The sequence below is a fragment of the Lactuca serriola genome, chromosome 4 (assembly GCF_051521515.1).
Source record: "Lactuca serriola cultivar US96UC23 chromosome 4, Lser_US96UC23_V15, whole genome shotgun sequence".
NCBI lineage: Eukaryota > Viridiplantae > Streptophyta > Magnoliopsida > Asterales > Asteraceae > Lactuca > Lactuca serriola.
The window spans coordinates 279,153,548-279,166,463 of NC_136411.1; the positions used below are offsets into that span (position 1 = coordinate 279,153,548).

The 12,916-nt window shown below is 36.3% G+C and overlaps 1 protein-coding gene across 1 annotated transcript; it reads left to right on the plus strand.

Annotated features, from left to right (window-relative positions):
* Positions 1 to 475: 475 nt before the first annotated feature.
* Positions 476 to 1,090, plus strand: LOC145099373 (secreted RxLR effector protein 161-like). Its single transcript, XM_079036963.1, has one exon. The coding sequence runs from the start codon at positions 476 to 478 to the stop codon at positions 1,088 to 1,090; it is 615 nt and encodes a 204-aa protein (XP_078893089.1).
* The last annotated feature ends 11,826 nt before the right edge of the window (positions 1,091 to 12,916 follow it).

A 12,916-nucleotide genomic window follows, 5' to 3' on the forward strand; every position in this document is an offset into this window, starting at 1 on the left:
CAGTGGCACTCCACGCTGCTACATTTTGAAGTGTGCATTTCTGAATGACAAACTCAAGGAAACTGTTTGTGTTGAACAACCACCAGGTTTCGTTAATGATAACAACCCAAATTATTATTACATTTTGGACAAGCCAGTGTATGGACTAAAACAAGCCCCTCGTGCATGGTATGAAACTCTGACTCATTTTCTTAAATAATCAAAATTTAAACAAGGTTCGATTGATCCAACCTTCTTTCACAAGAAAGATGGTGACCATTTAATGATCGTTCAAGTTTATGTTGATGACATTATTTTCGGATCCACTAATCCTAGTTTAACTACTGAATTCCAAAAATTAATGGAAACTAAATTTGAAATGAGTTCAATGGGACCAATTAACTTTTTCCTTGGTTTAAACATTAGACAGAGTTCAGAAGGGATTTTTATCAACCAAGAAGCTTACATGAAGACCTTGCTTGCAAAATTCGGAATGATGACTGATTCAAAGATCCAGATTCCTATGGCCTTCAGAACGAAACTTACTCCATCCTTGGACAAGCCAGCAGCAGATATCACACTATTTTGGCAGATGATTGGATCATTAATGTATCTAACATCAAGTCGTCGTGATATAATGTTTGATGTTTGTTATTGTGCTAGGTTTCAGGTAAATCCATGTAAACCACATATGGTAGCTGTGAAGAACATTTTCCGATACCTCAAAAGAACAACATTACTCGGAATATGGTATCCCTCCAATTTGGTATTCTTTGTCCAAGCATATTCAGATGCTGACCTTGGTGGTTGTGGCCTTGATCGGAAGAGCACATCAGGTGGATGTCAATTTTTGGATGGAAAGCTTGTCAGCTGGCAATCCAAGAAACAAACTTATGTTTCATTATCCACACCAGACGCCAAATATATTGCATCAGCTTCATGTACATCTCAAGTAGTGTGGATTCAGAATCAATTGTGTGACTACATAATCAACATGAAGATGATAACGTTGAAGCTCACTTCATCCGTTCTTCAGATCAGTTGGTTGCCATCATCACCAAAGCATTACCTGAAACATCTTTCAATAGGATCTTGCAAGGGTTGGGAATGATTGAAGTGGACTCGGTTCCAAAATCGCCTTCAAAATAAGCAGGTTACTATAGCATTCTAAATGGTTCCGAGCTTCGGAACTCGTCCAAATTTACTATAACATGCCGAATGGTTCCCAACTTCGGAGCTCATCGTAATTTACTTTAGCATTCCGAATGGTTCCGAGTTTCGGAACTTGTCGGGATTTACTGTTCAGTTCTGAATGGTTCCGAGCTTTGGAACTAGATGGAATTAATGGTTCACTTCCGAATTATTTCAAGATTTGGAGTAATTCTAAAGTACTGTTTATTCAGACTTCGGAATCACTTATTTTGAAAAATTCAAAATTATTTTTCTTTATTTTTCAGAAAATCAAAAATTCAAACAAATATATTCTCCATTTTTGTTATTTCTTTTCAAAAAACCAAAAATCTCAAAAATATTTTCTTTATTTTTCTTTTCTGAAAAATCCAAAAATGCCAAAAATATTTTCATTTACAATTTTTAAGGAAATTCATTTATGAATTTCAACATCATATAAGGAATTGGCGGTCGTTTCCACAACTTCTTTCTACCAAATCTAATCATATATTCCACATAATCCCCTGATTACTCAAACAAAACCATTTTTGGTATAGGATTACAAAACTCTAGTTCATGATCGTAAAATCATGTTGACCATGACTTTTGTGAAACTCTCAACCATTATTATCCCAATCTATTAATTCTCCATCAATTTCGTGTTCATAATAGTAACCCTTCAGACTCTTAGTCATTACCACTGAGGTTTAAGTTACAAAACATTTGTGTTTTTGATCTTGAAATTTTTATCACCATAATTTCGAGTGAAACCCAAAATCCGCATACCCATTTTGAATTGACAGTGAACAATTCATTGTTCTAGATTTTTACTTGCTGAATTGACAATGAACAACTTTTTGTTCTAGATATTTACCTAATGAATTGACGGTTACACTCCTTTTGATCCATGTTTTTACATTTTTTTACAAATGAGATTTCCCGTTGAACATTTTTCAAAATACCTGGTTACTTCACAACATTTCCAAAGCTTATTTGTTATTTTGACTACACCGACAAGAAAAGTACATCATTTAGATGTTAGGACTTATGTTAAGTTTTATAATCTCTTTGAAGATCAAGCCACACCTTTAAAGCCTAATAATAGAATCTTTTCACGTTTTCTTAATAAACTGATGATCATAATTCAACGGGACAACACACAATCACTTCAGAGTCTCTTGACTTAGAAGGAAGAGATCGTTGCCCGACATCATACTACTTTTACATATCAAACTCGTTTGATATCACTTATTCCCTCACGCTTAAATTTGCTTTATTTCTTTTTTCTTTGGCACACTCTCGCTTGCACTAAAATTCTTGTGATTTTACCATGTCTTGTTACTATTTGGATTGATGATTGTTGGTTACGAAAGTTGAGATTCTAAAACGACCTTTCTTTGGATTTGACGGATTAATGAAAAGGCACGACTTTTGAATTTTCTAACACACGTGTGTTTGTTACAACGAACTCTGTCACAGGATGATGTGTTGGCACGCTTTTATAGGCTAACTTTTCGGCTACTGGGGAATGTGAAACAATAGTTTCTCTCTCTCTCTCTCTCTCGTCATTATATCATATAAAAGCGTCGAAATCGATTCATTATCCTTTACCGCTTACACAACTCTCAAACTTTCTAAAGGCAAAACTGTTAAAGCTCTCAACTGTTCATCGTTTTCTTCACTGCAACAATGGCTACCTCATCTGAGAATGTGTCCTTTTCCGACCAATCCGCTTCAGTGATCATGCTCACCATGAAGCCAAACCAAAACATGATCATTGACTTGGATGCTCCTCGTTACAATGTTCTGCTTCGTCGCATTTAAAGTTCTCCACTCTCTTCAAAGCGCTAACAATGGCAGAAGAAGTTCCCTTGGTGCATCCGTCAAGGGTGTACTCATCAGCCATCTACAACTTACAAGATGAGGTTATTAGCTTCGAGGTTGCCAACCACAAAACCTCAATCAACAAGCCAAATTTTTGCAAGCTGCTAGGGCTTGCATCTTCTGATGCATGTGTCGACCCAAAATTAATCCCTGGAACTAACCTAATCAAGATGTTTTTCCAAATGGGATATTCCAGCGATATCTCTCTTCTTTTAAAATTTAGAAAGTCATTCTTGCCGCTAATATGGAATGGTCTGTTTACAATTCTGTATAAAGACCTATCATAATGGGTTGCAGGTTCTGACAACGCTAGCAGAATCTTCTACACTCTTTTTTTGGGCTCTAAAATGGTGTGAATTTGGATTATGGATCAGTTATTTGGGGTCATTTCTTTTAGAGCACCAGCTCGACCACACGACACACATAAATTTTGTGTGTTTCTGGTGAATTGTGGTTAAAAAGGTGTTGTTGCACTACAACGTTCCATTGATGAAGGACTCAGTGATGGCAAAGATTCCTAAGCTTCATACTACTACGTTTTTCATGTTCGATCCACAAAATTTTAGTTTTTTGGTTCCATCCCGGAGGTGATGTTAGCAAAGGTTCCACCGAACAACGATCTAATCAGGGAGTATCGTTCCTTGCCCTCTATTGGACATCGTCCAATCCATGCAGAATTACAACAGGTTCTCGATGCAGGTGACCAACCAAAAAAAGGAGGAAAGAATAAAGCCAAGGCTTTAGGTTCGGAATCTATGAGGGCTCTAAAGAAATTCAAGAAACCTGCTCAGAAACCCAGATCCCCGAGTCCTATTCTCCAAGAAGATTCAGATGAGAGAACTCTATCGGAAATGACCAACATCGTGAGGAGGAGGATACAACCCACACTTTCGAACCTCTAACTTCCGAACCTATTCCAAAGGTATCAACTTCTCCACCCTCATCTCCTCCCACTTAGGATATCTTTGCCTCTATTATCAAAGAACCATTTATAAACCTTACCCCTCCACCTCCACCGTTTAACACTACATCTTCCGAAACCACAACCTTACTCATCCCAACAACAATTCAGTTATCCTTCATTCCACCCTTACCCAGAACTGCCCCAATTCCATCCACTCTTCAAACCTCCCTCCCTATAGTTTACGCTCCACTTACCTCAACCATTTTTACCGATTCCACAATTCCGACCACCTCTTCAACAACTACTCCACAAAAAATCCATGTATTCGAATCCATTTTAGAGGAGACACAAACTTCTAGCATCCCTGTCAATGCATCTGATGTGGGGGCAAATGTCAACACCAATGAGACCTCCGAAAAAGGTCCATCAATTGCTCCTCCAGTCAACGAGGATGTTGATAGAGCCGGCAATTCTTGACACGACACGCGACACGACCCGCGACACGACACGAAATAAACGGGTTTGGGTTGAGTTTTTCAACACGCCAACCCGCCAACCCGCAAACCTACCAACACGTTTATTAAACGGGTCATATATGGGTTTCTCAAAAAATAAATGGGTTGACCCGCCAACCCGTTTATATTTTTGATTAAAAAAATATATTTTTTATTTTTAAATGTATTTATATTTTGACTTGTGGTCCTAACTCATAAGGTCGTAAGTAAGTTTGTAACCAATTGATTTTCCTCATTTTTTCCCTAAATCAAATGGCGTATCAGCGTATGGTTGTATGAGCGATTGAGGCATTGAACATGTTTCTATGAATGTTTTTAATTTTCATTTGGATGTTTAAGACTTTAAGACTTAAGTAGTTAAGTGTCTAAAATTTAGATATGTTTGTATCAACCATCAAGAATTTATTCATGTTTACTTGTTAATTTTATTTATGGAATCTGACCCACGAACCCAAATCTAACCCACAAACCCGCCAACCTGTGAATCCGTATAAATAAATGGGTTCGTGGGTCATATATGGGTTTATGTTCCAAACCCGCCAACCCGTGACCTGTATATTTAAATGGGTCGTGTTTGGGTTGGCATATTTTGACCCGCCAACCCGCCAACCCACGACACGCCAACCCGAACACGACACGATTGCCAGACCTAGATGTTGACATGTTATTCAGAGATGACCAAGAAACTTTCATTGATTTCGCCTTCAGCCCCTTCACAATCAATCCTAGTGATGATGATGATGCAACTATGACAAAGGGTCAGTCCCGAAAGTTAAATGACAAGCTTGACAAGATCCAAGAGCATTCCAATGCATTCTCTTCAAACAAATGGGATAATCTGGTGACCACACACACAGATCCACTATTGAAATTCTTACCTCCACGAATGCAAAGTTCATTGAAGAATCCTCGAAGGTCATTCGTGATTCTGAAAAAAGAATTTCTAAGGAGACCGAAAAAGTAGAATAACTACATAACAAAGTGTAATCATTTATGGTTAATTTTTGATCCTTTTCAGAGAACAACACGGCTACAATGAACAAAATGATTGAAGGGTTTAGTTCTTCGTTGAAAGCTAAAAAAGAAGCTTTATCAAAGATATATGCTGAAATCAAAGTTGATAATGCCGAACTGCATTCAACACTTTCTACCAAGATTGAAAATTTAAAAGAAAACTTGGCCATCGAAAACAAGATAATGGATGAACTAGCTGAGAAGAATCAGAAGATCAAGGTCCTATTAGAGAAGCTAAAGAATGCTACCTAGACAATTGGCCAACTTGAAGAAGAGAGAGCTTTAATTAAAGGGTTCATTTCTGAAATCAACCATTATTTGGTTTGCATGGTTGAAACATGTGATTCCTCAATCACTCTCTCTGTTAGACAACATCTCTACTAAAAGCTTCAACCCATGTTCGTAATGCTCAATCAAATACATGGTGTTTTGGAAGCAGGGCTTCAATGAAACAAGGGGGAGAAGAGGAATCAAATGTAACGGATGAAACTGAATGGAAGGATAACGAAGCTTCCGGATCAGGAAAAGATCAAGACAAAGGGAAAGGGATTGCTGAAGAGGATGATTATCAAAATCTGAAAATGTATGAGTCTGAAAGGATCGCAAAGGAGAAAAGGGGCAAAGAGATTGATGAGCTTAATGCTCTTCAAAGGCAGAAGAAGCGGAGGCCAAGGTATCGAAACTTACTCTTGAAACACAAAAATCATTGTTTCCAGCTTGTTCTCTTGAACGCATTCATAAAGAAGCCATAGATGATCCAAATCTACATTGGTTAGATCTCACAACCTCTTTTGATTTATCCAACAATGTGGAATGTCAATTTGATTTTCCCATCACTCCGAGCACATTACTCTTCTGGTGTTTTGAATCGATTAAGAAATCCATGATCTCCAATAGTGCAGTAAACCGGAAGCTCTTTTCATTTTACTTGAAGTATGAGAAGCCTCAGTATGAGACATGGAGCCTAAAGAGAATCGTTGTGATGAAGTTGTTCAAAATTGCATGTTCTTTCTAAGGGAGAAATACCTATACTCTTCCTCTACTCTCAAAACGATCCTAGCCTGTTCTGAAGCTCACAAAGCAAATTCTTTTGCGGACATCAAGTGTGTTGCTGATATGATTCGTTGGTATCTGTTAGTTCGGAGCTCTTTTCTAAACAAAATGCCAAAGACCTTTGTTGCACGAATACAACCTTGAGGACCTCCTACCAGTTTGACATAACGGGGGAGATTGTTAAGATTATATGTGTTGTGTCAATTTGTTATGATTTTGATTTTTTGTGTATGTATTTCGATTCCGAAATGGGCCTCTCCATTTCAGAATCCTTGTTAAGTAGGTCTATAAATAGTGCACTGTTCCCTTTATTTTGCACCGTTCTTTCTGTAATCATTTATGCACTCATATAATAGTTAACTTTCATATTTCGTATGGAATATAGAATCTATCGTTCTTATCTGTATGCTTATATGTTATGTATATGTTGACATGGTTTATATGTGGTTGGGTTGAGGCAAACCGGTGTATACTGAAGGCCAAGAGACCTAGGGTGTCCCGGATAGACTGTAGGCCTGAGAGGCGTACCAGCAAGACAAAGGCGCAAAGAACATTCCAGTTAGGCTGAAGTCCTGCTAAGGCATACCAATCATGCTGAAGGTTCTGTGAGCTTACCAGGTAGACTGTAGGTCGATGGGGGCGTTCAAGTCAGACTGATGGCTCTGTATGCATGTTGTCTGTTTTATGCTTATATTATGTGTTGGTGTTTTGGGGAAACTCACTAAGTGTTGGGTTACAATTTTGGGTTATGTTTCAGGTACTTAAAAGGACCGCATGAAAGCAGAGGCGTAACCGTACACATCCACATATTTTGGACTTGTGAATTTTGGAACTCTGATGTTGAAATGCTTTTGAAACTATTTTTGTAAATATTTGTGAAACTATTTCATAATTTTTATGAGTGTTACACTAATCATCAAAGCACAAGATATAAACGAGTTGAAAAACTACTATTTGTAATCACTAAGGCGATCGAGTAACGAATTCTCGAGGCTACGTAAACCTACTTATGAAACTTCACCAACATAGTCATGCTATGACTAGTACAAAGCCCATTATATCTACCCAAACGTATGTAAGAAGGATTTAATGACGACAACATAAAGCAAATAATACATATATACTATGTCTTGAGGCCCTGCCTCCACTTCTTGCAAACCAAAGAGACTGGGACCTATGCCACCCCTATCTCTAAACACACACATTGAGCCCTAATGTGACCAAGACATGAATCCACTGTAGTAAGCAGTCCTGGCGAGCGTATCCCTTGTATTCGTACTTGTCGCGTTTGAACTTGCAAGGTACGGATACGAGGGTCCTTCTTCCCTTACCACATATGGAATGGGTTTTCCGACCTCCACTTCTTGACACAAAGACGTTAAACCTCTTGATATCCTCTTTCCCAGGTGCATCTCCAAAACAATATCTCTTTTTATGAGTTTCCTAAACATTGTTATTAGCATTATGCATATCTGAAATTTTCTCTTCAAAACTGGCAACCAACCTATCAGATTAACTTGTCATCTTATCAGCTATTCGATTAATGACACCATGCAACTCCTCTAGTAAGATCTGTGAGATCTCAACAGAAATTCAGTCATTTAGTGATGTGTTGTCCAAGAAAATCCCTGAACTCTATGCTCCAAGTCATGTAGTCGTCATTCTGTTTAATATAAACATAACTCATCACCATGCATTCAAAGTGTTATAATTAGTGTACTCTCTACGTACTGGATCACAATTATCCTCTTCCGTCATTCCCAACTGCATACAACATCACTATCGCAATTATCTCAAGTATCTTATTGCCACTCTTTACAGTAATATATCCCATCATATGGATCTCGTAGTCACCATCCTCAATCGAATAGGAAGCGTTAAGATTTCTACAATTTTTTAATACACCGATAATCATAACAATATTACCACTCTCAGCTCCTTGGACCTTCTGTGACTTCTCCCGACCCGAACACGGATCCTATGCTTTAGATAGTAGGAGCTATAGTACTATATTTCACACCTATGCATGTTTTTTTCGAGAGCCATTCTAGACTGCCCAATTCGCTCATTTTCGTCAATTTCTATCATATATAATTTCTACACTAGCAATTTGTATCCTTTCCTAATGTATTGGTTCCTTTTTTATTCCTCTACTATAATCCACAAGGAAGCTCCCCCGGTACTGATGTGTCGCCAAATGAATGCACAGTTATACACAACATGAAGCCGGATAGTCATTTGAATATCATATTTCGTGCTAGAATGGTTGGATTCAAACTACAGACGCGCACTAGGCGAAATCAGGGATTCTATGTCTATTTGGCTCATATTACATACAACCTAAAGCATTCACTAAACAAGCTATTTGTGCTAACATAAATTCCAAGTGACATACAGTAGGCATTTAACATAGCATGAAAGTAATAGGCTATCTAGTACACATATATCTTATGTTCTAGAAAGCAATAATTCACATCAAACAATTAAATCCTTTTCCTTTGGCTTTGGCTGGCTGTACACACTGCATCCTCGATCCTTGTCACCAAAGTGTTCTATTTTCTTTTACAAACTTTTTAAAGAAAATATTTTAAAGCCGCAAACTTGAGTTCAAACACACCGAGATGTGTCTAATTCACTCAAGTTGTACTTTGATACCAACTTGTAACTTCCCAAAAATTACAATAAATTCAAACTTTTGAAAAACATTTATATTTATAATAAAAACCAAGAAATCCATTAATTAACCAAAAGCGTTAAGTATCAAGTATGAAAATAACATCTCAAAATCAAAACATACTTTCAACAATATTAATCCATTTATAACTAAAAACAACAACGAAAAACTAATATTGTTAAAATCCCATATCAAGAGCCTATGACAAGGACCCAATCTTCAACCGCACTAGTGCACAGTTAAGCTAAACCCTTATTCATACCTTATGTACATGCAATAATTATTTTATAAAGGAAAGGATAAGCGTGAAACTTAGTGAATTCCACCACAATATAATAATAGAAGTATTACATCCTACTCCTACATTCCATGCCATCAACAAATATGCAAACATCCATATAACATAAAACATCAAGATCATACATATCTTATCTATTTGGGAACGTATCCAAAACAACACCCAAATAAAGACTCGATATTCAGCCATTGAGTCCACAGACCTGGCGTTTCCACCTTCGGTCCCCTTAACTTGACACAATGGCCTTCGATCAGTTGGTTGGGTATTCAACCATCGAGCCTAAACATATCATGCATATACATTCCACATAACAAATAAGAACATCAAATATAGCTCATGCAAAAAGTATTACTCTAACTATCAATCATATAGTTCCTAGTCACACCCAACCTAACAGTAGGCATATGATACCCTAAGATTATAAAGTGAGGAATTCACCTCGACTAGTGAAACACCCTTTAAATAATCCAAACAACCCTTCACACCAGTTCAACCTTCAACTTCCTAATAATGACCAAAAAGAGTTAAGTTATGGTCCTTTGATATCTCAAAAGTACAATGACTCATGGGTTTTTTTTTTCCAGATTTATACATAGAAGTTATAGTCTATTCGGGACCTGTTTTACCCACCTTGAACAACTTGTTTTTCAAAACTGTTTTATATGAGTAAAGTTCAGGTCCTTATATTTAAAAGTAGTATTCGCACACCTTAGTATGATGTTTCTACAATTTTTGGCGATTTTTACAAAACTGCCTCGCAAAACAGTTCATTACGAACCAATCTGGAGAAATGGTCAATGTCACCCTAGTTAGTGGCATTTCTCACCTTCGGTCAAAACTAATAAATTATTAGGACTCAATAACTAAACTCTGGGCTTTGGTTTTGACTAAAAAGGGTTTCCTATGACCGATATATGATATCTTATAGATCTAGACAGATTAGGGCAAAATCCTAAAATCACAGCTTTGTCTTTTTATGGTCAATTCCTAACCCATTAAGACTTATCCAGTGAGACTTAGAAATCATCCAAATGAGTCCTTAATAGTAGAATACCTCTTTGATACAAAATTCAATGAAAATCCCAACCCTTAACCTTGAGGTTTAAAGACAAGAAGGTAAATAAAGAGTATAATGCCCAAATGGTAAAATCACCAACTAAGGCTTGAGTGTTTAGACCAAAATCACCCTAGACACCAACTAAACCTTATTTGGGATTGGGAAACCACCTCACAATGCAACTATGGCAGTGCTGGTCGATGGTGGCTGCCACCACCTTAGTGGTGGTGGTGTTTTCGATCAAAAGAAGAAAAAGGAGGAGAAAATACGAAGGAAGATGATCGATTAGCATAATTTCAAGCCTTGTCTTCCCTTGACCGATCCTCTTAGACTTTCTTCCTCCCTTGATTGAATCACGATCTGCTGCCCTCTTCTCTCCTTCTCTCTCTTTTCCTCTCGGCTACACCAAAAACTGTACAAACAAAAACCAAATTCTTGGGCTGCTAGGTTTCTAAGTATTTGATGGATCAATGGGTTCTAATAAAAAATAACAAGAGAGCCGATTAACCCTCACTCTCAATAGCCATATGTTATTTTAATACTGAAATTTCATTTTCTACCCTAAACTTCTCATAATGGCAGTTTTAGTCCCTCCAAATAATTATCTTTGCAACATATGGTTGTCAAAATTACTAAATTCCGTCCATTCTTAAAAATAATTACGAAACCTCCAAAACTTCATTTCCCAATTATTATTATTATTATTATTATTATTATTATTATTATTATTATTATTATTATTATTATTATTATTATTATTATTATTTATACTTATTTTCCAGTATTAAGTAATTAAATGGAAAATGGGGCGTTACACTATTTTCACTGTACACTTATTTGTTGCGAAAATTGCCTTTTTGTCTTCAAAAAATGGCTTCATCTTCATTTCTTGTTACATTTTTGTATAAATAATTTTTTTTCTAAAAACTAATATATTACTTACAAATATAAACCAAGAAAACTAATCTATTCAATTTATTACATACCATATGAATAAATAAATATTAGAACCATTTTTAACAAAAACAACACATACAACAAAACACAATTGTTCATGCATAGTTGATGCACATCATACACATATCAAATATAATAACAAACAACTCTTTGTTTTTTCTAAGACAAATTTTATAAAACCAAAATGCATGGAAAATGGTTTATATATAAAAATAAACAATTTTAAACTACAAGTTGCCAAAGAAGACAAATATGGACATTTATTAACCAAAAGAAATCCATGCTTGTTTTCCAAAATCCAAAGATTATCAAACATAAAAATTCATTATAATATATAAAAGATGGCTCTGATATGACTGATAGGTTTTGATACAATATATAAGAGTGTTGTTCAACAAAACAGGGCAACGAAAGCTTAAAAATAACAATATTATTTTTTAGTTTATAACAAAACGAAACCATGAAATTGTTGGGTTTTAAGCATTCTAACACTCCTAAGTGTACATACAACCCTAAATACCTTGAATCTATGTTTTCTCTATTATACATGCAAATATGAACTTTCCAATGCATTACCCTATCTAGCATACTATACTTGATACTTGGGTAATCAAATGGATAGAATACATACCTTTGTTTGATGTAGCTTGTCTTCATGAAGCTTGAGTACCTAGTGCCCCAAGTGTGACAGCTCAAATGGTTCACACAACACCAAATGCACATGGAATGACTTGAGAGAAAAAGAAACACTTCTTGAAATCGTCTAGCCCTCATATTCACACACTAGTGCCCGATTTCTTGAGCCATGGGATTCTTTTATATGGTGGCTATTAGGGTTACACCATGTAACTCATAACTTTACCCATTCCTTATGCTCCATGGATTTTAACCTCCATGGAGTATCCATGGGTCACCCCATTGACTTAGTCCAACATAAGGAATCTTGGATCACAAGCCCACATACATAAGAATGAATGATTTACACAATCAACCCATATATTTAATTAGTCTCCTTTTGATCACTTAATTAATTCCAAATGAATTCTTGATCAATACTAATTAAATAACCTTATTAATATATTAGAATTTATAATATATTAACAAACCTTAAGTGTTATTTCTCTCATTATAGTCTATCCAAATGCATGATGCCATGCAACCCAAATGGACCATGTCGGGTCGGGTCAAGTCTTACCAATTATAGTTATCGACTTAGACATTAATCCTACAGTCTCCCACTTGGATAAGTTTAAAAATATTATTGCGTATGACTTCAGGAACAGATCAGCAATCGTAGCTCTCAAAAGCTTCTGTCGAACTCTGACCTTGTTGATGAGCTCTGACCTTTGTCAATGACTTGTCCATTAGATAAGGGATCATATATTCCTCCATTCTAGATATCATATAGACT